Here is a 22437-nt window from a genome sequence, read left to right as displayed (position 1 = left end):
AAACGACAGCTAGTATGAAGTTAAGCTTTGTCTGTAGAGGGCACTAGAGGAGCACTAGAGAAGGAAGTGGTTTCTGTTCTTTTGTTTCTTCAGACTTGGGCTCCTGAAATATGAGATGAGCAACAGTTCCCAGCTGCTAGCTGTTACCCTGGTACCCTCTAAAGTAGCTTTAGGATTGTGCAGTCTGCAAGTCACCTCCCTAAAGATGGCTTTCCCAGCATCACCTTGAATGGCTCTGAGCTTGTTTCAAGGCATTCGGCTTGTTCGCCTTTCTTGGCAGGAACAGATGCCTATCCAGTCAGTTCAGTTCAGTTCAGTTCAGTCACTCAGTCGTGTCCGACTCTTTGCGACCCCATGAACCACAGCACGCCAGGCCTCCCTGTCCATCACCAACTCCCAGAGTCCACCCAAACCCATGTCCATTGAGTCGGTGATGCCATCCAACCATCTCATTCTCTGTCGTCCCCTTCTCCTCCTGCCCTCTCCATGGCATAAAGAAAACCAGCCCCTAATGCCAAGATTACCTCTGTGGGTTTCTGTTTTCTCCTGATGTTGATAGCAGTGGAGATGGTGGAAAGTGGTTATACTCTGGGTATATTTTGAAAGTAAAGGTGATGGGATCTGTTGATACAGTGGATGTTAGGGCAAAGTATAAAGAATGATCTCATAGTTTGGAAGTCATGGAAATGAGATCTGAGATATGAGAAAGGGAAAGAGGGCAGGTAAGGTAGAAAAATGACAAAAGAGGGTGATGTGGACACAAGTGGAAAAGAATCGAAGATGACTAAGAGGAAAAGTGAGGACATGCAGGGTCAATGGACTAAAGGTCTTGTAATATCAAAGAATTGCTGGAGTCAGGGTATCAGAAGATGATAGCTAGGAAGACAGCATGAAAATAAAGATAGGCTTGGTGGTAAGAAAACATCCATATTTTAAAATAATCTTTTATTTGCTCCTCATACACATTTTATCATATATTCATATACTGACATACATTACATTTATTTTTCAGTAATAATTGAATAATTTACTATAGAGCATAAATCACAAAACATAGGTAGAATGTATGAAGTGAATCAGAGACATCAAATATCATATTATTATCTTTGTAAGAAGTAGATAATCATGAGATTTAAGGAGAATCTTAAATCTTAATCTTCAGAGTTAAAGAGGTAGTATACATAATTAGGAAATCAGTTCTGATGTTCAGATCAATGAGAGGTTTGTGTGTACTGGAAACATCAATATTAAAATAGAAGCATAGTCAACAAATTACATATTCCTAGAGATAGTGTGCTAATCACAGGAAAATCATCAAAAACTACAGACATTAACAGAAACAGATACATTAGTTGTGGGTTTTAACCACTGCAACAGTGTTTTCAAGTATTCAGAAGAGGACTTCTTAATTTCTTCAAGATATAGGCTCGACTGTTGATTATTCTATTGAGATTGAAAGATTTTTGTCTATAGGACTCACTTGATCATTAGCTAGTGTTCATATATTTTATTCAAAGATACCATTATTTGTTAGAATTTATGATATATGTTAAGTAATAAATTTTTATCACTGAACCAAAATTATTTCAGTCCCAATGAAATTTTACATCTTGGGTAGCCTCTGCAGCCTTGTTTTGGTAAATATATGACTTCAACGAAACTTTTTCAAAAACTGCAAACAGCTCATGAACGCTTCTTACTCAGTTATATTCATGGACTCTATCTGGGGAGTCAATCTATTAAGGAACAAAATGTCTATGTTTACCTTCTTTTTAAGTTCCATTTTAACTTTTTCTCTTCCTTATTTTCTTCTTACAGCCCCTCATTTATCTGTTTCTCTCCTTTCTTCTCTTCTTCTAACCCAGCATCTGCTCCCCAACCCTTTTCTTTTCCTTGTCTTCTAGGAAACCTTTTCTCCTCCTGTTCTACTTCTTCTGTACTTGGATTTACATCCCCTGTTGTCTTTGTTTTCCATAGAGAATTTGTTCCTATGGCATTCATGGGTTCTTTTACAGAAAATTATGGACAGAATAATTAAAATATCAATACTCTGGCTATGTAGTGATCCACAAACATAAGATATGTGAACATTTCACAAACACAACATTTGATTATCCATTGCTGATGTCAGTAAGGCATACATAGTCTCTTTGGTATAAGCTTCATGTTCAAGATACAGCATCAGTGAATACTTGAATTTTTCATGCAGCTTAGTATCCCTGTGAATTAAAGATATTACTAATGAACAGCAGTATGAAACTCTTTTCAGTATTTATTCAGTTTTTATTGCACTGAGGTGACTTTTTATTTTTAGTCTTTTATTCAGGTTATATAGTCTATGATGCTTTAAGGTAAGTGAGACTCTAGAGCTGGGCTGTAAACTGAAATGACTCTCCTCCCAACTTTTCATAGATTCACCCTATGAGTGGTTATAGGTCCCATGATTCTCCTGTTTCTTTCATAAGGCTGTTATGGTCAACGTTTATTGTACACTTACCGTGTGCCACTCACTCTTCTAAAAAGGCCTGAAGAATACGACATAACCCCATGAGGTAGGTGCTATTATTATGTTCACTTCATAGATGAAAATCGGAGACACAGATTCCCCAAAGGTCACAAAGGAGGTGACAGAACCAATATTTTAATTCAAGTGGTCAGTTTCCAAGTCTCAAGTGTTGACCACCATACGCCTGCTTCCTTCCTAAGGCAACTTGGAAATGCGTGCATCGACCTCCCAACAGCTGAGATCTTCATCTCTGCTCCCTTTCATTATACAGCTGTCCTTTCACCTATCTTTATTCAGATCTGCTCCATCAGTAAGACCCTGGACTTGGCAATCCCTCCTTCAGCTGCCTCCTTACCTTTAACGCCTCCCACTTTTTCACAACTACAGAACCTCCTCAGCATCTCCATTGAACCTCCTGACTCTTTGTTCTCCCGGGGCCATTCATGCCTCATTCCTGCTTTCCCTTCCTTCTCTGCCACACCAGGAGGACCTGCCATCGCTCTAATTCATCTTATATTTTCCAACCTTTTAACTTCACTCACTCCTTCCGTCTGGATTATTCTATCATCTCTCCCTCCATTTCAGCTTATTAAATATATCCCCCAACCTTCAAATGCCAAAAACAAATGTGATGGGATGGATATAAATGTGTCTCCCAGATCCACAAGCTGCTTTACCTGGGAGATCTCAGGTCCTCTCTCCCCACAGTATATTAGGAATGACTTCCAGTTGGGCGGTGTTAGGGGGAGTTTTATTTGAAAATGGTTCCAAAACCTGTAAAAGGGATAAAGCAGAAAAATATGTTTGGGGAACGTCCATGCCCGTTGTTTTGCCAAGATCTGTCTGGTACCTGGTACTCTGCTCTCCCTGAGACAGCAATTCTTGTGCCGTTTTAGATATTTGTGTATTTTCACATTTCCAGTAAGTTGAATGCAGTCCCTTAAAACGTGACAACTGTGTCTTATTTTTATTTGTCTGTGATAGGCCTTGCTTTAAGGAATTAGCATATGTAAAATATAGATTTGTATTCTATACACAAAAGCATTAGGACCTAGCATTGGAGAGGGTGCAGGTAAGCAGGCTGGTACAATATTTCTGAGAAGGTGAGCTGCCTTCCTCAGAACAATCTGGCAGATGCATCAGAAGTCTACACGCTGCACGTGTGTTGGATACTAGCAGCTCCACTCCTAGGAATTTATCCTAAGAAACCGCTATGAACGTATGCACGACACATCAACAAGTTTATTTGCCAAAACGTCATTTCAAATAATGAAAAGTTAGAAACTTACAGGGTGCATCAGAGACTGCTCAGTAAACACGTAGATACAAAAGTATATATAGTACTGTCCCATTTTTATTAAAAAAAAAAAAGTGCCTGTGACGAAAGATTAACTAGATGTGTGTGTGTTAGTCGTTCAGTCGTGTCTGACTGTTTGTGACCCCATGGACCATAGCCTGCCAGGCTCCTCTGTCCATGGAATTTTCCAGGCAAGAATACTGGAGTGGTTTGCCATTTCCTTTTCCAAAAGGAACTAGATACCAAAATACAAATTGCCTCTCTGGATGGTGAGGTCATTTGTTGTTTAAATGGTATTTTGTTTTAGAAGGTTTTTTTTTTAATTAAACATGAAAAAAAAATTTCCTGCAGTAGATATGTATTGGTTTTATGACCAGAAAAAAAATTTAATAAACTCATAAATGCCATTTTGAGAACAACAAAGATAAATTGGGCTGTGACTGCTTTCTAAGATTTATTATGGAATTCTCTTACACTTACACTTCTCTTACATTTATGACCTGTGTTATCAAAACAATACACCAAAATAGTCTTCAGCATCAGTATCCCAGAAACTTCCAAGTGAAAGTGAAAGACTCTCAGTCGTGTCCGACTCTTTGCGACCCCATGGACTGTATAGTCCATGGAGTTCTCCAGGCCAGAATACTGGAGTGGGTAGCCCTTCCCTTCTCTAGGGCATCTTCCCAACTCAAGATGGCATTATTTTTTTTAAAGAAAAGTAACCTTCAAGTCTCCCCCAAAGTTGCTACATTTCCTTTCTTTCCAGAACAAGAAGTATAAGTGCTGCTGAAAATGAGCAAAACTTGGAATGTTTTTTAGCAGGTAAAATATTTGAGGTTGATCTATGTGTCCCAACACTAGGGACCCCAAAGATAAATTAATGAGTAACAATGCAAATTACATATGTACTAGGATGACGTTGAAGAACAACAGCAACAATAACCTCCCGTCCCCAACTATGTGGGACGTTTTATTGAGAACAAATGAAGTTAATGAAGTGCTGATGCACTCAGAAATAGGCCTGGGATGATACACAAAGTGTTACCTGGGAGAGTGGGTGGAGGGAACAGCAGAAAACAGATACAGTTTTCAGGGAAGTGTGGGTGGGGTAGGTTTATTTCTTTTTATTTTATATACTTCTACATTCTTTAAATGTTTTAAAAATCATTTCAAAGCATTCAAAAAGAAATAAAAAAGAAAATTCAAGACATGCCTGTGCTTTTGAGCTCAAGGCAGAAATGAGATAGTAGGCTTTGCTTGTTTAAGATTAAATTCCTGAACTTTTCAGAAGGTCAGTGGTAATGATAGGAAAGTATTCTCCCTCTTGCTGTTTATATTGTAAATATGAAGATAGCAAGTGGGCCTTCCTAACCCTTAACTCAGCTAGTCCAATGATAGTCTCAAAGACATAAACAGTTTTGCAATGAGAAACTTGCATGGTTTTAAAGTGTAAGCAGGTAGAGATTCAGAGGGCCATTCTCCTTAACTAACTAGCTCACCAAAGTCATGCTCAGAGCTGGGCACTGACAAAAATGTGAGATGGGAAATGATTGTCTTCAATGATCAAGTCGTTGCACATAAACAACCCCTCCTTGTTCCTGTCTCGGCCAGGCACGTTTTTTCTCTCTTAAAACGCCCTTCCCTTTCCTGTACCAAGAAAGAGACTTTCAAAAGACACTGAAACATATTTGCATGAATGTAGAAACGACTCTTTAAAATGTTATTTTTCTAACGAAATTCGCTTTTCAACAGATTAACAAAGAAAGTGCTGATGGTGGAATTGCACACACCCATCAAAATTTGGGGGCAGAGTCAGCCACTGACTGCTTATACACCCACAGCATCCTCTGCCGTTGCCTAGGGCATGGCAGGCATTTTCAGACTTACAGATGATGGTATATGTCAGGATCCCGCTGGAGCCGGGTTTGGAATCCTATATACAGGTCGTCCCAGAGCAGGCCATTCTTCACCACGTGTCTGATGACGTCAACCCGGCTCCGAATCTGAAACAGATACGGAACAACTAGCAGGGACGCCCCAGCCAGCACAGAGCATCGGTACCAACCCCTTGTGTCCCTGAAAGAGGCAGCTGTCTATAAGGCAGGGGTCTGAGAAGTCAAGGAGAAAAGCCTACTGAAGTTGACATCACAGGCTGAGGTGGGGAGAGGACATCTGAGTGCCACAGAAATTGAAGGAAGGAAAATAGGAAGTGTATCCGGAGCTGGGGGAGCAGAGTGGGGAGGTGGGGGCAGAGTGACAGAGAGCACAGACAGAATGAGATTGCTGGGCTCAAATCCATGGTCTAGCTGTGTGATCCTGGCTACCATTCCGTGCCTCAGTTTCCTCATCTATAAAATGGAGATAATAGACCGTCCCTCAAGGGACTGTGGTGAAGATTCACTGAGTCAATGTACATAAAATGTGTAAAACAAGGCCTGCCACTGAGCAAGAGTATCTTAATTCAGTGGCCAAGGCCCTTACCTTTCAAGAATCCCAACTCCTGACACAGGATCTGTTGACTAGTCAAAGGTGCCCAGGGTTAGGAGACAAGCAGAGATGGCTTTGAGTCTCAGCTCAGCACTTACTAATCATGTGACCTTAACCTTGCTAAGCCTCGGTCTCCTGTGTTACTGTTGTGAGAAAAAAAGAGATATTTATGAAATAATTTTAAAAAAAAGGCACAAAGTAGTGTGACGGGAAGTTACTAAGGTTGGACATGGTTTTAACACTTCATTGGCATCCTTTTTCAGTATCTGGCATTACATTTTTTCTCCTGATAAATATGCTAATGCCAGTAGAGGCAACTTTATCACAAATGACAAAATGATCAGAAGACTGGTGTTTGGATTTATTTCTCTTTCCCACACCATCGTGACAAAACAATGACATCCACTGTGAACTGAGAAGGCAAACACAGGTCAAAGGATCTCTTATTTTGCCAACAGAGACTCAGAAACATGACTTTGCAGCTTGTCAAGTTGAGGACTGCCCAGCTAAGGTGCAGTATCAAGATCGAATTCCTCGCAGTGGAGGAGAGAAGGTCTTTCATGATCTTTCAAACTAGAGTCAAGCACGTGGAAGAATCAGGCAGGCTTTGAGAAATGTTTGGACTATAAAATGGAAAGGTCTTGGTGGTTTGATTAGATCTGGGGATGAGGGAACAGGGAAAAGGTGAAAAGCTCTGCTTCTAGCTGGAGTCACTGGTGGGTTGGGGAGAGGGGGCGGAGGTGCTAACATTGCCAATGATCAGACAGAAAACAAGAAAGCGCACTTTTAAGAGAACAACATGTTGAATTTTGAACAATGAGGTACAAGGATTTGAAATCCAGGTGATATTATCCAGTAGGCAATCGACTCTAATGAATCCAAAGCTGGAAAGTGTTGGTGGGAGCTGGGCAAAGTCTGGGCAGGACGTACGGATTTTTGGAGCCATTAGCAGGGAAGTGGTGCTAGCAAATGTGTTCACCCAGATACAGGCTTGAGAAGATGAGTGGGTTGAGCACAGAATCCTGATGGAAAACAGGAGATGTAAGTGGTGGCTGGAGAAAGAGACCCCCAAAGAATAAAGAAGAGACATTAGGAGGCCTAGTGTCACTGGAGCTGAGAAAGGACTTCTAGTTCAAAATGATGGACAGATCCCATGCATAACCTGCCTTCCACTCACTTCTGGATGCAACTGAAGTTGCTGACAAAGCAACTGCACAGGTATGAGCCTCCACAATGAAGAAGTGAAGTGAGTCGTTGGCGGGAGATTTCAACTAACAAATGTGAATGTGGAAAGCAGGTAGGTGAGTGGCATTAAAGAACAGGGCAGAGGCTGCAGAATCCAGGACAGTATGAGAAAGGACATTCAGATTTGGAACGAGAAGAGGTAGGTCTATGGATAATAGCAGGAGCACAGAGCACAAAATTAGGTACATGAAATAGTGAACACCCACTTCCCTATGCTTACACATGGTTCCAGAGCCAAATACCTTGAGACAGTTCTCTGACTAAACGGAATCAATTTTACAGGAAGAATGAAGGCAGGGAGTGTATTTGTGATGCCTTTTCACAAATACAAGGACCTCCACATTTTGATATTTTGGAGCCCCTCAGCCTAATAGCTGGCTCTTCGCCTTCATAAACTTAAATGAGTGCTCCCTTGTCCACATACAATCTAGGTTATAGTTCATAGCCTACTCCCTTAAAAAAAACTGAATTGGCCTTCCGCATTTATAAATCTAGATGTTTCACATGAAAATCCAGATATCCAAGTTTTCTGGAAAATTCAGCGGATCAGCTGGCACTCAGTAGGGGCTCCTCCCTTCTCATGCTTTCCACTTGACCCAGTCACCACTCAGCTCCACCTAGTTAAAGATCTGCCTGGGGTCCATCTGTGAGCATTTAAGCATGCAACCCCCACCTTCAAGTAAAGCCTGCTGGACAATAAGTCTTACCCATATATAGAGAGCCCTGAGTCAGCTTGAAAAGGTCTTTTTTTTTTTTTTTTTGGTAAATATAGATTAATCCCTTAATTCTTAAAAGTCACCACAGTGGAATAAGCAACACTGCATGCAACTAGAAGCCAAAGGAGCAATGCCTTCAGGCGTCCGTGGAAAGTGACTGCCACCCAGCATTGTGTGTTCAGCAAGCTGCTGTGCAAGATCAGGCAGGAAAGGACTTAAACGGTAGCTCCTGTGCAAACTTTCTTCAGCAGATACCTAAGCAGAAAATACCACAAAGGAGGAAAGCAAAGAAGTGAAGACATGGGTGCGGTCTAGAAGAGGCTGAGGGAGGTCACAGGGTGACAGATTGGCGGTAGACCTAGAGAGGAGCCCATCCAGACCGGAGCAGGAGCTCCTGAGAGCACTAGGGGCTGGGCATCTAGGAAAGATGGAGAGTTGGCATGATAGAAAATATATTCATGTGTTTGAAAGGCAGTGAATGTCTCCCCTCCAAAAAAGGCAATATGAGAAGGCTCCAAGTGGCAAGAGATGGAGCTCTTCGAAGGATAACCTCTTTAAACAAACCTCAACATACTGAAATATCACTAATATCCTGAGATATAAAAGCACTTGAGTCAAAATAGGGACCACCATGTATGCGGCAGGCATGACAATTTGCCCCATAGTGTGGTAAGTCTGCTCATTTGTATTAAAGAGAGCTGTTGCTAGCTTTATTTAACAGAAGCAATGTGAAAAGCTGTAAAAACACGCCTTTATTTTTCAATGACGTATTTTAAACAAACTTAAGATTTTAAAAATTCCAAGGAAAAATCTCCCTTATGGTTAAGAGATACCTTAATTTATAAGTTTCGTAAATTCAGATTTAAGAAGCAATGCAGTGTCTAAATATACAGACTTTACAGTTAGACCCCTTGCTGTTAAAGCCTTCATCATGATTTACAAGCTATATGACCTTGGGCAGAGTATTGAACCTCTCGGCATGGGATTTTCCTCATCTGTAGGGGAGTATAGTAATATTATATCATGGTTGTTATATTAAATGACTTTATATTTATGAAGCTGTGTTATGTATGTGTTTGGTAAAAAAAGCAATAAAATATCAGGTTCATTTTGCTTCAAATGGGTATTTCATGTAGTGTTTTCCTATGTGTGAAAACTCAGTTTTTTAAAACCCCCAAAGCAGGCAGTAGATTATTGGTTTTACTAAAGTTTCAGCATAGGATTCTCTTCAACAGCAAGTACTAAACATAAAAATACAAATCCAATTATTAAAATGTAGTTTAAGAACAGGCCTATTATATAAAGGTACGTTTGCTGCTGCTGCTAAGTCACTTCAGTCATGTCCGACTCTGTGCAACCCCATAGACGTCAGCCCACCAGGCTCCCCTGTCCCTGGGATTCTCCAGGCAAGAACACTGGACTCGGTTGCCATTTCCTTCTCCAATGCAGGAAAGTGAAAAGTGAAAGTGAAGGTAACTTCTATAATTAAAGCATTACACATTTATATGGCACATGTTTAATATGCTTAAGGGCAGACTATATACCCTCCTAATTTATTCAGTGATTCTTACATGTACATAAAATTTAAAATTACAATCCATGCTCATATATATTATGTCATTTGACTATCATAAAAAAAATTATAAAGTATGAAGAAGCCCCATTGAAGGAGGAGGAAAAAAAAAAAAAGACTTGAACAGGGATTCAAAGGCTCATAGTCAGTAATCCTAATCAGCAGGGGTAGGGAACCCACACCAGTCTTGACGTTGTGTCCAAAGCCCCAGCTCTTAACATCATGCCTGACTTGGGATAGGGATCTGCTAAAAGTTGGAACTCAAAATAGGCATTGGTTTATGTTGACATTTTTTGTAGAAAGCTACCAATAGGGTTTGTTTGTGGAAGGAGACATTGCTGGAGAAAAGGTAAAGGGGCAGACAAAGATCAATGCTTGCAGGTCTGCTAACAGCACAGGTGGGTCAGCTGTTCGGAAGGAAGCAGGTAGAAAAGCCAGTCTTTGCAAATGACTCAAAAAAGAAGCGAGTATGGAGTTTAGTTAAAAATATTCTTTCAATATTGGCATATTAGTTGTGACAAGTGTAGCATGTTAAAGAAGTATGTTAACATTCTCTGTAGTATCCTTGTGACTTTACTGTAAAGCTAAAGCTACTCCAAATTTTTTTGGAGTAAATTTAAAAATTTATTTATTTAGGAAGGAAGGAAAGAAGGAAGGAAGGAGCGTTTCCACTGGTGTTGCTGCTTACTTCCTCATATGGATGTTCCCGGCTTGGTCTTTCTTTTGGAAAGGATAAATCTAGAAAGTCAACCAAATAGTCATATCCTCCAGGAAAAGGGCTGAAGTCCTCATCTGTCTCAATCATCTGTGCAAATGACAACATGGTAAAGGGAAGAAGCATATCAATCTGGTGGTCAAGATCCTCAAAAAATTCTAGAATGGGCAAGCAAATGATAGCAATGAAGTGGAGTAAATATAAAAAGAGGCTTGTCTCTCTCTCCTCTCCTACTCCCCCATCAGTCTACGTGGCTCTCTAACTCTTCTCTTTCCTGAATTGAATTCTAATCCTATTCTTCTACACTAGCAAAACTGCTTCATATCACTAACTTCATTCAGATTTACAGAGAAGGTTATCATTGTCTTAGATATATGTATAATTAGTATACTTAGTAATTAGTAAGTATAATTAGTAAGGAGCTATCAAATACCACTGTAGTTTGCAGGCTAAAAGATAAATAAAACATGGAATGTTTCTCACCATCACCTAGCAGCCAAACATAAAGAGTGTCATTGAAAATTCCAAATATTTTCTCTTTTTCACATTAATCACTCAACTGAAAATCTCATTTAGACCAAAGTTCCTCAGGTCTTCGGGTTTCAAAGACAATTTTCTAAAAAATATTTGGGAGCTAATAGAGGCATCAATATTTCATTTTGCTAAGTGAGGACTTAAAAAAAATTCTTACATCTACTATCCTTTTATTCCATTAAAGGAGGAAGGCTTTCATGCCTCAAAAATAGAAAGGACTAATCTTGGAAGCCTGGCATGCTGCAGTCTATGGGGTCGCAAAGAGTTGGACACAATTTGGCAACTGAACAACAACAATCTTGGAATAATGACAGTTCATCCCAAGAAAAGAGAGTTGACATCTTTGTAACCACACTTACATGCATACTCATACTTCTTTCATTACTGATGAGCAAAAACTTTGTCACAGCCTGGCACTGACCCCTGGGTAGGTTTTTAGGACTTACTGATTTTGAGAAAGCTAAGTATTGTCTGCTACCAAGTATTAATGTTCAGGGGTTGAAAGGTAAACTTGAAACTAGTCCTCACCCCGAGGGTAACCAATCTTTGTTTCCAAGGGTATAATGTCGTCCATTTCCTGATGCGTTCCCTAAACTTTGCTCCCCGTGCACAAATTCAGGCACTAAATATAATTGGGATAAAATATACAGATAAGTACTGCAGGGATTTCCAGCCCATTTTGGACCTCCTCTTTCTCTTTCACGCTCTGCTTTTCAGTACATATTTTGCTTTTGGATACATCCTCAGTTTTCTGGTGACCAGCTTACAGCATGAACCACTTGAGCCTAGAAGCTCTGTGTGTATGTATCAGGGCTAATTTAAGTTCCAGGCTGACCTTGTGGTTAGTGAACCTCACTCCTCACCATGGGTGCAGATAAGAATTACCCACTTCCTGCTGCTATAGGACACCACCCTCTCTGGTGGAGTCCACCTGCCAGTTTCACAGTTTAAATAGCTTTTTCTGCCATAAACACAACGCCGCAAAATATCGACAAAACAAAAGCAACTAACACATGGTGATGGGAAGAAAAAGAATCCTCCCAAAGAGAAACTGAGCTGGACCTCCGAATGCTTCCTATGAAGACATTTTCAAAAAGGGATTGTTTAAGCACATTGTCCCATCAATTCTCTGTGAAGCAAATGGTAGGAGTTAAAAAATGCTTATTGAAAAACAAATTGGAATACGAAGGGGTTTTCATATACTTCCATAATACAGGAAAGCAAAGACAAATGGTACTTCATAAGCATACCCTGACCACCAGGTTATAATCCTTAAATCCAGCCCAAGTGAAGTATTCTTTTATCCAGGATGGGTGGCGAAATATTTCATCTCCTACAGCAGCATTCAAGATTTTCAAATATGGTCCAAAGTCCCAGGAATCCTTGTAAATTTTAGTCCCCTCCGGAGGGTCAATGATGCCTTTGCTTAAAGACAAAAAGATAAGAGAAGGAAAGAAGACAACAATAAATAAGGAAGGAAGGCAAAAGTTAGCACTTCAGTTTCAACAGTCAATCAGAGGAGCAGCTTTTTGATCATTCAGGTGGTACCCAGAGGTCCCACAGAAGTTCCTTCGGGGACACTTTCCCAGCCTTAACCAGAATAGCTCCTGTTAATTGTTTAGTGTGACGGCTCTCAAAGTCAATACATTTAAAGATAAAAGTCCTTGTCTGGGAAAAAAAAAAGTTGGAAAGCCACTGATGCAGACCCTTTCAGCGCGAATCACTAAATTACGGGAATGTTGAATATAATATGGTCATGCTGAGTTTGTACAAGCCTGCTCACACCTGCCCTGCCCCCTGACCTCCACTAGAATATAAGTTTGATGAGAGCAGCATCCGTGATTGGCACACAGAAAGTGTTAGTCGTGTCCACCTCTTCGCTACTCCATGGACTGTAGCCTGCCAGGCTCCTCTGTCTATGGGATTTCCCAGGTAAGAATACTGGAGGGGGTTGCCCTTCCCTTCTCCAGGGGATCTTCCCAACCCAGGGATTGAACCCTGGTCTCCTGCTTTGCATGCAGATTCTTTATTGTCTGAGCCACCAAGGAAGCCCGGCCACAGAAGGGGCCCCACAAACATTTGTTGAACATAGGAATGACTTTAGCCTGTCCTCAAGATATACTGAGAATTTTGTGTCTCTAATATATGGTCATCTTTCTGTACTAATCAAAGCTGACAGACAGGGCAACTCTACCTGGAAACCCAGTCAGCAATATGGATGACAGTTCTCTGACATTCCTAAAGCTGCCCATCCAATGTGAGGATGGATCATTGCATGGGACATGGAAACTCGAATCCTGGTAATAGAACAGAATGTGATTGGGATGAGGGAATGGTGATGAGGAAATGGGCACCTGGCTAGTAGAGATTAGGCAACTCTGTGGCACTTCTCAAAACAACACTTTTAGTCCATTGTTTGACCAAAGCTAGAGAAGCACTGGTTTTGGTAATAAATTACTTGTCAAATCCTAAAGTATCTAACTTTTAAATGAATCTCAAATCTGCTTCCTCAACTCCTTGCCTCATCTCATTTTTTAGCCTCACTAATCTCTTGCTAGATAGAGCCTCAATCTCCCAGTTGGCCTTTCTGACTCCAGTTCTTTCCACTGTGGCCTCTTCCCCCAGGAAATGCTCTTCTGCAAATGGAAATTTTTTTTTAAAACAAAAAACAAAAAACAAAAAACACAGTAATGTTCTTTCCTCACTTTATAAGTTTCTCAAGCTCTCCTTACTCATAGGCAAATTCCTTGGACTGTTTTGCAAATTCTTTCTAGCCCTGGCCGGACACCCTGTCTCACCCTTTCCCTCCCCTTTCACTTACTGCCCCTACACTGGGGTGGATTTGACTTCATGAGGGAAGGACCTCTTCACAGCTGTTTGCCTGTACCTACTATGATGCCAGGTTTACAGAAGGAGCTCAGTAAGTCCTTTCTGAATGAATGGCATACTATTCACTTACTCAAAGTAAATATATTTACTAACACAACATTGTAAATCTACTATATTTCAGTAGAAACATTTTTTTAGAAAACAAACAAAAAACAAAGTATCTGCATTCTCCAAACTCATGACATTATTTGCACCTCCCTTCTCCAGCACGTGCCAGAATCTCGATCTCTCTTGCTCTAATTACTCTCTGAAACCTCCTCCTGTTTTCTAAGGTACAAATGCTTTCCTGGACACATTTACTGTTCTCTCCTGCCCACTCCTCCCCTCATAAGAAGGCAGAGTTAAACACTTAGTCTCCCTATATCCCTTACTCTGTGTCTTACAATTGAGAATCCAACAATAATCAACCCTCTTGTTACCCAGAATGCTTTGGTGTGACTTGATGATACAAATGCAGATTCCCAGGCTCTGCCTCCTATCTACCCAATCAGAATTTTAGAGGGTGGAACCCAAGTAGCTGCAGTTATCCAAGTGACTGGAGTTATTCTGATGTGCTTTCAAGTTTGAGAATTATTACCATAGGATACATCTGGGGAACTGGAGAGAGAGGATGGAGAATTCTGCAAATACCAAATGCCAGACTCTTGAATGCCCTGCTAAAACCTGAAATAATTAAAAACTTCTCTCACCCCTGATCTAGAGAATACAAACTGCTTTTACCCTTGAGATACTGGGGAGATTCTAAGGAATTTTAAGCAGGGAAGGGGACAGAGTTTTGCATTTAAAAAAAGCATCTTTGGCAGCAAGGCAGAGTAAGGACTTTCAAACTCCTTGCCTGTGATCCCAGTAAGAGTTTTATTTTGCATCAGGACTCCCACATGGGCACCTGTGAGACAAAAGTTTCCTGAAATGATACTATCCCTTGTTATATGTATCTGGGCAATATACTCAGGTCTATTTGATTTTACTCTATTACATTTTTTAAAAATGCTGGTTGTGGTCAATGCCATTGATTTCTCAACCCACCAGTGGACTGTGAGCAGCACAGAGTCAGGATGTGCCAAGGAATGGATCGGAGCAGAGGCTCAGGGGCCACTGCAGGAATCTAGGTGAAAAATTGTGAGAAGCTAAATTAAAGTCACAATGCAAGAACTAGAGTGGTGGATTTGTAAGAGATTTATGCAGCTGAATTGATTAGATGTGGCAACCAGTTGGGTATGGGAGGTTACAAAAGGTCATAATCAGCTGGCTGCACCATTCATGCCAACTTTGCAAAGGTAAGGCCAAGAGAGGAGTGTGCTTTTGGTGTGTCCAGATTTCTGACACATTTAGTCCATTTCTAAATAAAGGTGAGGAACTAACAGTTTCATTTGGCTCAAAACAAGTATTTGTAAGGGGCTTCCTAATGGCACAGTGGTAAAGTGTTCCCTCACTTGGGAAGATCCCCTGGAGAAGGAACTAGCAGGGGAAATGCCTGGAAAATTCCATAGACAGAGGAACCTGGCAGGCTACAGTCCATGGTGCTGCAAAGAGTTAGACATGATGGAGCGACTGAACCCACACACAAGTATTTGAAAAGTCTTGGCCTGCGACATCAAGGCTCACGTTTCCTGCACCGCAATCCCAGGGCACTGTCTCCTGTTCAAATGCACTGCCTATGGAATTGGCAGTTGGGTAGACTGGTTCCAAATAGGAAAAGGAGGACATCAAGGAAGTATACTGTCACTCTGCTTACTTAACTTCTATGCAGAGTACATCATGAGAAACGCTGGACTGGAAGAAGCACAAGCTGGAATCAAGGTTGTTGGGAGAAATATCAATAACCTCAGATATGCAGATAACACCACCCTTATGGCAGAAAGTGAAGAGGAACTAAAAAGCCTCTTGATGAAAGTGAAAGAGGAGAGGGAAAAAGTTGGCTTAAAGCTCAACATTCAGAAAACGAAGATCATGGCATCCGGTCCCATCACTTCATGGGAAATAGATGGGAAACAGTGGAAACAGTGTCAGACTTTATTTTTGGGGGCTCCAAAATCACTGCAGATGGTGACTGCAGCCATGAAATTAAGACATTTACTCCTTGGAAGGAAAGTTATGACCAACCTAGATAGCATATTCAAAAGCAGAGACATTACTTTGTCGACTAAGGTCCGTCTAGTCAAGGCTATGGTTTTTCCTGTGGTCATGTATGAATGTGAGAGTTGGACTTTGAAGAAGGCTGAGCACTGAAGAATTGATGTTTTTGAACTGTGGTGTTGGAGAAGACTCTTGAGAGTTCCTTGGACTGCAAGGAGATCCAACCAGTCCATTCTGAAGGAAATCAGCCCTGGGTGTTCTTTGGAAGGAATGATGCTAAAGCTGAAACTCCAGTACTTTGGCCACCTCATGCAGACAGTTGACTCATTGGAAAAGACTCTGATGCTGGGAGGGATTGGGGGCAGGAGGAGAAGGGGACGACAGAGGATGAGATGGCTGGATGGCATCACTGACTCGATGGATGTGAGTCTGAGTGAACTCCAGGAGATGGTGATGGACAGGGAGGCCTGGCGTGCTGCGATTCATGGGCTCGCAAAGAGTCGGACACGACTGAGTCACTGAACTGAACTGAACTGAATGTTTATGTTCACATGAAAACTAACTCTCAGGCACGTTGTTTTTCACTTTGAGCTGTATCAATTATCCTTCAAAGAAAAAACTTCCATACTCTTTATCTTCAAGGAAGGTTCTGAGGTGAGGAAAACACTTGGGTTAACTGTTATATAGGATGAGAAAATTATTTATAGTACTGAGAAAAAAATTCAATCTTTTATCCCCTAGATTTGAAAGATACTTATTTAATAGTTTTTTATTTGAAGGGTAAGAATTCTGTTTAGAAAAGTGATGTGTGGATATTAATTCATGACAAGTTTAGGATGCTACTCAAAAAAAAAACCAAAAAACACAAAACTTAGTATTCCTATGAATCAGGACCTACTAAGAGGCCATAAGTATATCCTTTATTTTCTCATAAAATTGAAAAAAAAAAATCCCTGAATCATTTTTATTCTCTAGTAAGTATTTAAGCCAAACCTGTCTGTTGGATCCTTTAGCATCCTACCCAGATCAAGAGTGGCTCCAGGTCGCGGTGTCCATGTTAACACATCAGAATTTTTCTTGATAAGATTGTTGAGTTCATCTGGGTCATTTTTGATGTTTGTTTCCTTAATGTACCTAGGAAATAAAGACATTCCCATGTCAGAAAGCTTATTCTCAGTTGAAATTCCTATTAGAACAATGACATAATTTTTATTTGTTTCTTCTTCATTCATACTTCCCAATCCCCCTCTACTTACCCCAGGAAAAAGAAAGACTATATTTGGGCTAATGTTCCTAATTAGGGAACAGCTATTAGTCAAAGAAGGTTGCATTTATAGCTTGTTTTTAAGTAATAATCACATAGTAATTGAAATTGAAGTTAGATAGAGTGAAATTATTATAAAGAGGTGGGAATAGCATACTCATATTTAATTTTTCCCAGTTTTTTAAAAATTGAAGTATAGTTATTTATAGTAGTGTGTTAGTTTCAGGTGTATAGAATATTGGCTTGTTTTATTGTATTTAATATTAATTAAATATGGTGGTGGTGGTGGTTTAGTCACTAAGTTGTGTCTGACTCTTGCAACCTCATAGACTGTAGCCTGCCAGTCTCCTCTGTCCATGGGATTCTCCAGGCAAGAATACTGGAGTAGGTTGCCATTTCCTTCTCCAGGGGATCTTCCCAACCCAGGAACTGAACCCAGGTCTGCTGCACTGCAGGCAGATTCTTTACTGGCTGAGCTATAAGGAAAGCCCTTTAATTAAATATATAGATGATTAAATATTATCTGGTAAGTAAATGCTAAGCAAATAACATGAACTAATTGTTTTTATCTTTACAACCCACTGAGACACCATCCTTATGGCAGAAAGTGAAGAGGAGCTAAAAAGCCTCTTGATGAAAGTGAAAGAGGAGAGTGAAAAAGTTGGCTTAAAGCTCAACATTCAGAAAACGAAGATCATGGCATCCAGTCCCATCACTTCATGGGAAATAGATGGGGAAACAGTGGAAACAGTGTCAGACTTTATTTTGGGGGCTCCAAAATCACTGCAGATGGTGATTGCAGCCATGAAATTAAAAGACGTTTACTCCTTGGAAGGAAAGTTATGACCAACCTAGATAGCATATTCAAAAGCAGAGACATTACTTTGCCAACAAAGGTCCGTCTAGTCAAGGCTATGGGTTTTCCTGTGGTCATGTATGGATGTGAGAGTTGGACTGTGAAGAAGGCTGAGTGCCGAAGAATTGATGCTTTTGAACTGTGGTGTTGGAGAAGACTCTTGAGAGTCCCTTGGACTGCAAGGAGATCCAACCAGTCCATTCTTAAGGAGATCAGTCCTGGGTGTTCTTAGGAAGGAATGATGCTAAAGCTGAAGCTCCAGTACTTTGGCCACCTCATGCGAAGGGTTGACTCATTGGAAAAGACTCTGATGCTGGGAGGGTTTGAGGGCAGGAGAAGAAGGGGACGACAGAGGATGAGATGGCTGGATCGCATCACTGACTTGATGGATGTGAGTCCGAGTAAACTCCGGGAGTTGGTGATGGACAGGGAGGCCTGGCATGCTGCGATTCATGGGGTCACAAAGAGTCAGACATGACTGAGTGATTGAACTGAACTGAATGAGATACCTGCCTTTATTACTCTCATTTTATACAGAAAGAGACTAAGGATCAGAGGGGCCGGGTGACTTGTCCCAGGTCAGCAGTGTCCATCCAGTGCTCTATCGCCAGAGCGGGTCTTGACCTTCCCAGGAGGTCACAAGGAGGAGCCTCTCCCCAACTTTAGGAGAAAGTCTGATAAATCTTTCCAACCCCTTCCACCATGTAAGGTTATATTAAAAAAGATAGGCATCTATGAACCAGGTAGCAGGCCCTCACTAGACACCAAGTCTGCCAGCACCTTGATCTTAGACTTTCCAGTCTTCAGATGTGTGAGAAATAAATTTCTGTGTTTTATAAGCCCCCTCCCAAAAAAGTCTTTCCATTCAAAACCATTAAAATCCATTGGTTAGAAAAGAGCACACACACATCCTCGGTCATAGCCCCTCCTGAGATCTAGTTTCTCATTGTGTTATTGATCAGAGCTGAGTATCTCCCAAATTTAATTACAAACCACAGTCTTTCTGGAAAAGTTCTAAGTCATCAATTTCAATGTTATTTGGGAAGGTAATCGTGGTGGTGCTGGAGTCAAAAAAGAGAGATTCAGAGAAACAGGCTTTGTCACTGTACTTCATCAGACATGGGTGACCCAAGCATTTTTGTTAAAGGGAATTTTACTTTCTTGTGCTACAGCTTGGTGACCTAGACTGGATAGATATTTTCAGCCAGATATACAAACATATGTAAGCACTGCAATTTCATAGCTCCAAGGTGACTTACATTATTTGTGATCTTGGGGTCAATTTTGCAGACATGAGTAATGATGTCTGTCCACCCAAAGATGTCTAACTACTCCCTTCCTGCACATGTGAATGTCCTTCCACTGGCACAGCCCTCAGTTTGCAGCAGTGTCACCTCTTTGTCCCATCTTCTTCCTACCTCTCATCTCAAAATGATTCATTAACTGGTTTCCTTGCCTCCTGAGAAACATGACGCTATCAGATTACTCTTCCGAAAACACAATGTGTGGCATTCACAAAATTCTTTAACTTCTTTGTCTCTATCTCTAAAATAATAATAAAATGAATACACACCCAGATTCTACCCTCTGAGGGGTATTGTGAGTACCAAGGGTAACATCTGCCAACCATGAATACACAGAAGAATGGCTTGTAATCACTTTAAATGCCAGCATCAAGTTAAGTGGTCACGTGTCCCATTGGTAAGAAACCATCATATCCAGTTCTTCTCCAGGTCCTCACAGTGCAACCTCCTTGATATTTCTAGAATCTGAATTCTCTTCTCAGTCACCAATGTTTTTCATCAATCCTTTCGAGATTGTTTTAATGATATTCAGACTGGTCTCCAGGATCGACATTCCTATCTCCCTTCCCACCATACATACAGCCTAACCTCCCTGGTGCACATCTGATCATGTCTCTGCTCATCAGACCCCCTCATTCTTAAGGATAAATCCAAGTCATGTGGAGTGGCACACAGTGGTGTTCACTGTCTGGTTCCCTCCGTTCCCTCCTCCCCACTTCCTCAAACACCTGGCTCCGTCCCCTACACTGAACTGTAGTCACTCATCTCAGCATCTTTCTATCTTTGTTGGTCAGGGTTTACTCATACTTCAAAACTTTGTTTCAATCGTCCCATCCATGGTTTCCAACAGTCAGTTTCTGACTCCCACCTGTATCCCACTGCCTTCAGAACACGCATGTACCACAGCATTTATCATTCTACATCATCATTGTTTTTCTCTTCCAACTCTGAAGACAATCATTTCATCCCCAGTTCTCCAGCACCAAGAACATGCAGCTCAATAGATGAATGAATGAATGATGAACAGTATTGATCAAAAGAAATTATTATTTAGCCTTAAACCAGTCTATCTGAAAATATTCAGAAGATGTGAGACAGCTACATAATATCAACAAGAAGTAATAAAGGGAACACATCAGCAATCAGACATATTAATCAATAAGATACATGTAGACATGTCACCAGACAACACAGAACTTCAAAATGAAAGCAGTCAGGTTTTAATGATGAGACACATGAAGCCCAGAAAAGTAAAAGAATAATAATAATCGGTCCTAATAAGTGGTAGTAGGGAAGAGCCTAAATTCCATGTACACTATTTCTCCTACTGTACTCTGAAGCCTCAGTTGATGAGAAATTATGGTCAGTACTTACAGAATTTTGCCATAAAAATGAATCTCAAGGACTATTTCTTTACTACCCTACAAGTTTACAGATACATGTACTCTGAGTAGAATGACACATGCATTCCCTGTCTGCTTATGGGAAGTCCCTGCCCTTTGTACACAAAGTGCTCTAGTTACTGGTCACAAAGGGGATCTTCATGAAGCAAATGGCACTGGTGTTTGCTCATAAAGACACTATTATGAGCTCATTAAGACACTATTAACGGCTGAGTAGCTGTGTGATGAAACAGATGCTCTATATAACTGACAGAATCTTGTAAAAAATGAAAATATCTATAAGATTTTAACATTTAAAATAATAAAGCTATGCTTCAAGATTTACTAAATGAATAAACTGTGTATTTTGTTTCTTTCAAAGGGTTGTGACTCATATAAAATGTGCCTATATTAAGATATGCGTTGTCTTACAAATATGATCTAAATAAACATATAGCTTTAATTAACATGGCTGATGTGTTAAGAATAACTGTTTAGGTTTTTTAATTTTTAAGATTACTTAGATCCAATTTTTGGACGGTTTGGGGTGATCAACTCTATGAATTTTAACATATGTGTAGATTTGCGCAACTACCATTGCAGTCAGGATACAGAGCGGTTCTCTCTGCTCTATATTCTATTCTCTCATAACTCCCTCTTGTTGGCCCGTCAGTCAAACTCTCCCCTCAGCCCAGCCCTTGGCAACCATCAATCTGCTCTCCAACCAGTAGTTTTGCCTTTTCTGGAATGTCATACAAGTGGAATCACACAATTTGTAATCTTTTGAGGCCAACTTTTTTTGCTTAGCATGATGCCTTTGAGATTCGTCTATGTTGTTGTGTTTATCAACAGCTATCTATTTTTTATTGCATTTATAGTGTGGATATACTATGGCTTGTTTATCACCTGTTGAAGGATATTTGAGTTGATCTGGTAATTATGAATAGAAATACTATTAATATTTGTGTGTAGTTTTTGTGTTCAACAAAAGTTTAGTTTCTCTAGGGTAATTACCCATGAATGGAACTTCTGGATTGTATGATAAATGTATATTTAAAGAAACAGTCAAACTGATTTCCAGATAGCTGTATCATTTTGAATTCTCAACAGCAATGTCTGAGAAGTCTTATTGTTCTGTATCTTTGTCATAATTGGATAGTGGTAATCTTTCATTATATTTTATTAATTTTCATTCTTATTTTATTAATTTTAATTATATTAAAATTTTATTAATAACTTATATTACTTTTAATTCTTATTTCATTGCAGTTTTAATCTGCATTCTCTAATGGCTAATGATATGGGCACATCATTTCTTATGCCTATTTGGTGAAGTATCTGTTTAAATATTTTGCCCATTTATTTTTTAGTTCTTTGCTTTCTTACACTGAATTTTGAAAGTTGATTATATATTTTAGACACAAATTGTCAATCAGATATATGACTTGCAAATATTTTCTCACAGTCTGCAGTTTGTCATTTTACTCCCTTAGCAGTGTCTTTCACAGAGCAAATATTTTACTTTTGATAAAGCCCAATGTATTAAAATTTTCAATGAGCTGATTGTGCTTTTGGTGCCATATCTAAGAAGAC

At 40.2% G+C, this 22437-nt stretch overlaps 1 protein-coding gene across 15 annotated transcripts in view; it reads right to left on the bottom strand.

Annotated features, from left to right (window-relative positions):
- Positions 1-930: 930 nt before the first annotated feature.
- The window catches only part of LOC101106806 (cytidine monophosphate-N-acetylneuraminic acid hydroxylase), a 304828-nt gene continuing 283321 nt past the window's right edge, over positions 931-22437 (bottom strand). For 10 of the 15 annotated variants that reach the window (XM_060403435.1, XM_060403432.1, XM_060403430.1 and 7 more), the window contains 5 exons: positions 17032-17172; positions 12324-12498; positions 10513-10629; positions 5691-5806; positions 931-3280 (listed from right to left, as the gene is read on the bottom strand). In XM_060403435.1, coding sequence (XP_060259418.1) covers positions 3088-3280; positions 5691-5806; positions 10513-10629; positions 12324-12498; positions 17032-17172 — 742 coding nt within the window. In that variant the 3' untranslated portion in view covers positions 931-3087. The remainder of the gene's footprint in view (positions 3281-5690; positions 5807-10512; positions 10630-12323; positions 12499-17031; positions 17173-22437) is intronic. The other 5 variants (XM_060403434.1, XM_060403431.1, XM_060403439.1 and 2 more) reach the window with 2 other exon arrangements.

Source organism: Ovis aries, chromosome 20 (genome assembly GCF_016772045.2).
Source record: "Ovis aries strain OAR_USU_Benz2616 breed Rambouillet chromosome 20, ARS-UI_Ramb_v3.0, whole genome shotgun sequence".
In the NCBI taxonomy this organism is placed as follows: domain Eukaryota; kingdom Metazoa; phylum Chordata; class Mammalia; order Artiodactyla; family Bovidae; genus Ovis; species Ovis aries.
The sequence above is the reverse complement of the archived record's forward strand: the minus strand, read 5'-3'. Positions and strand labels throughout refer to the sequence as shown.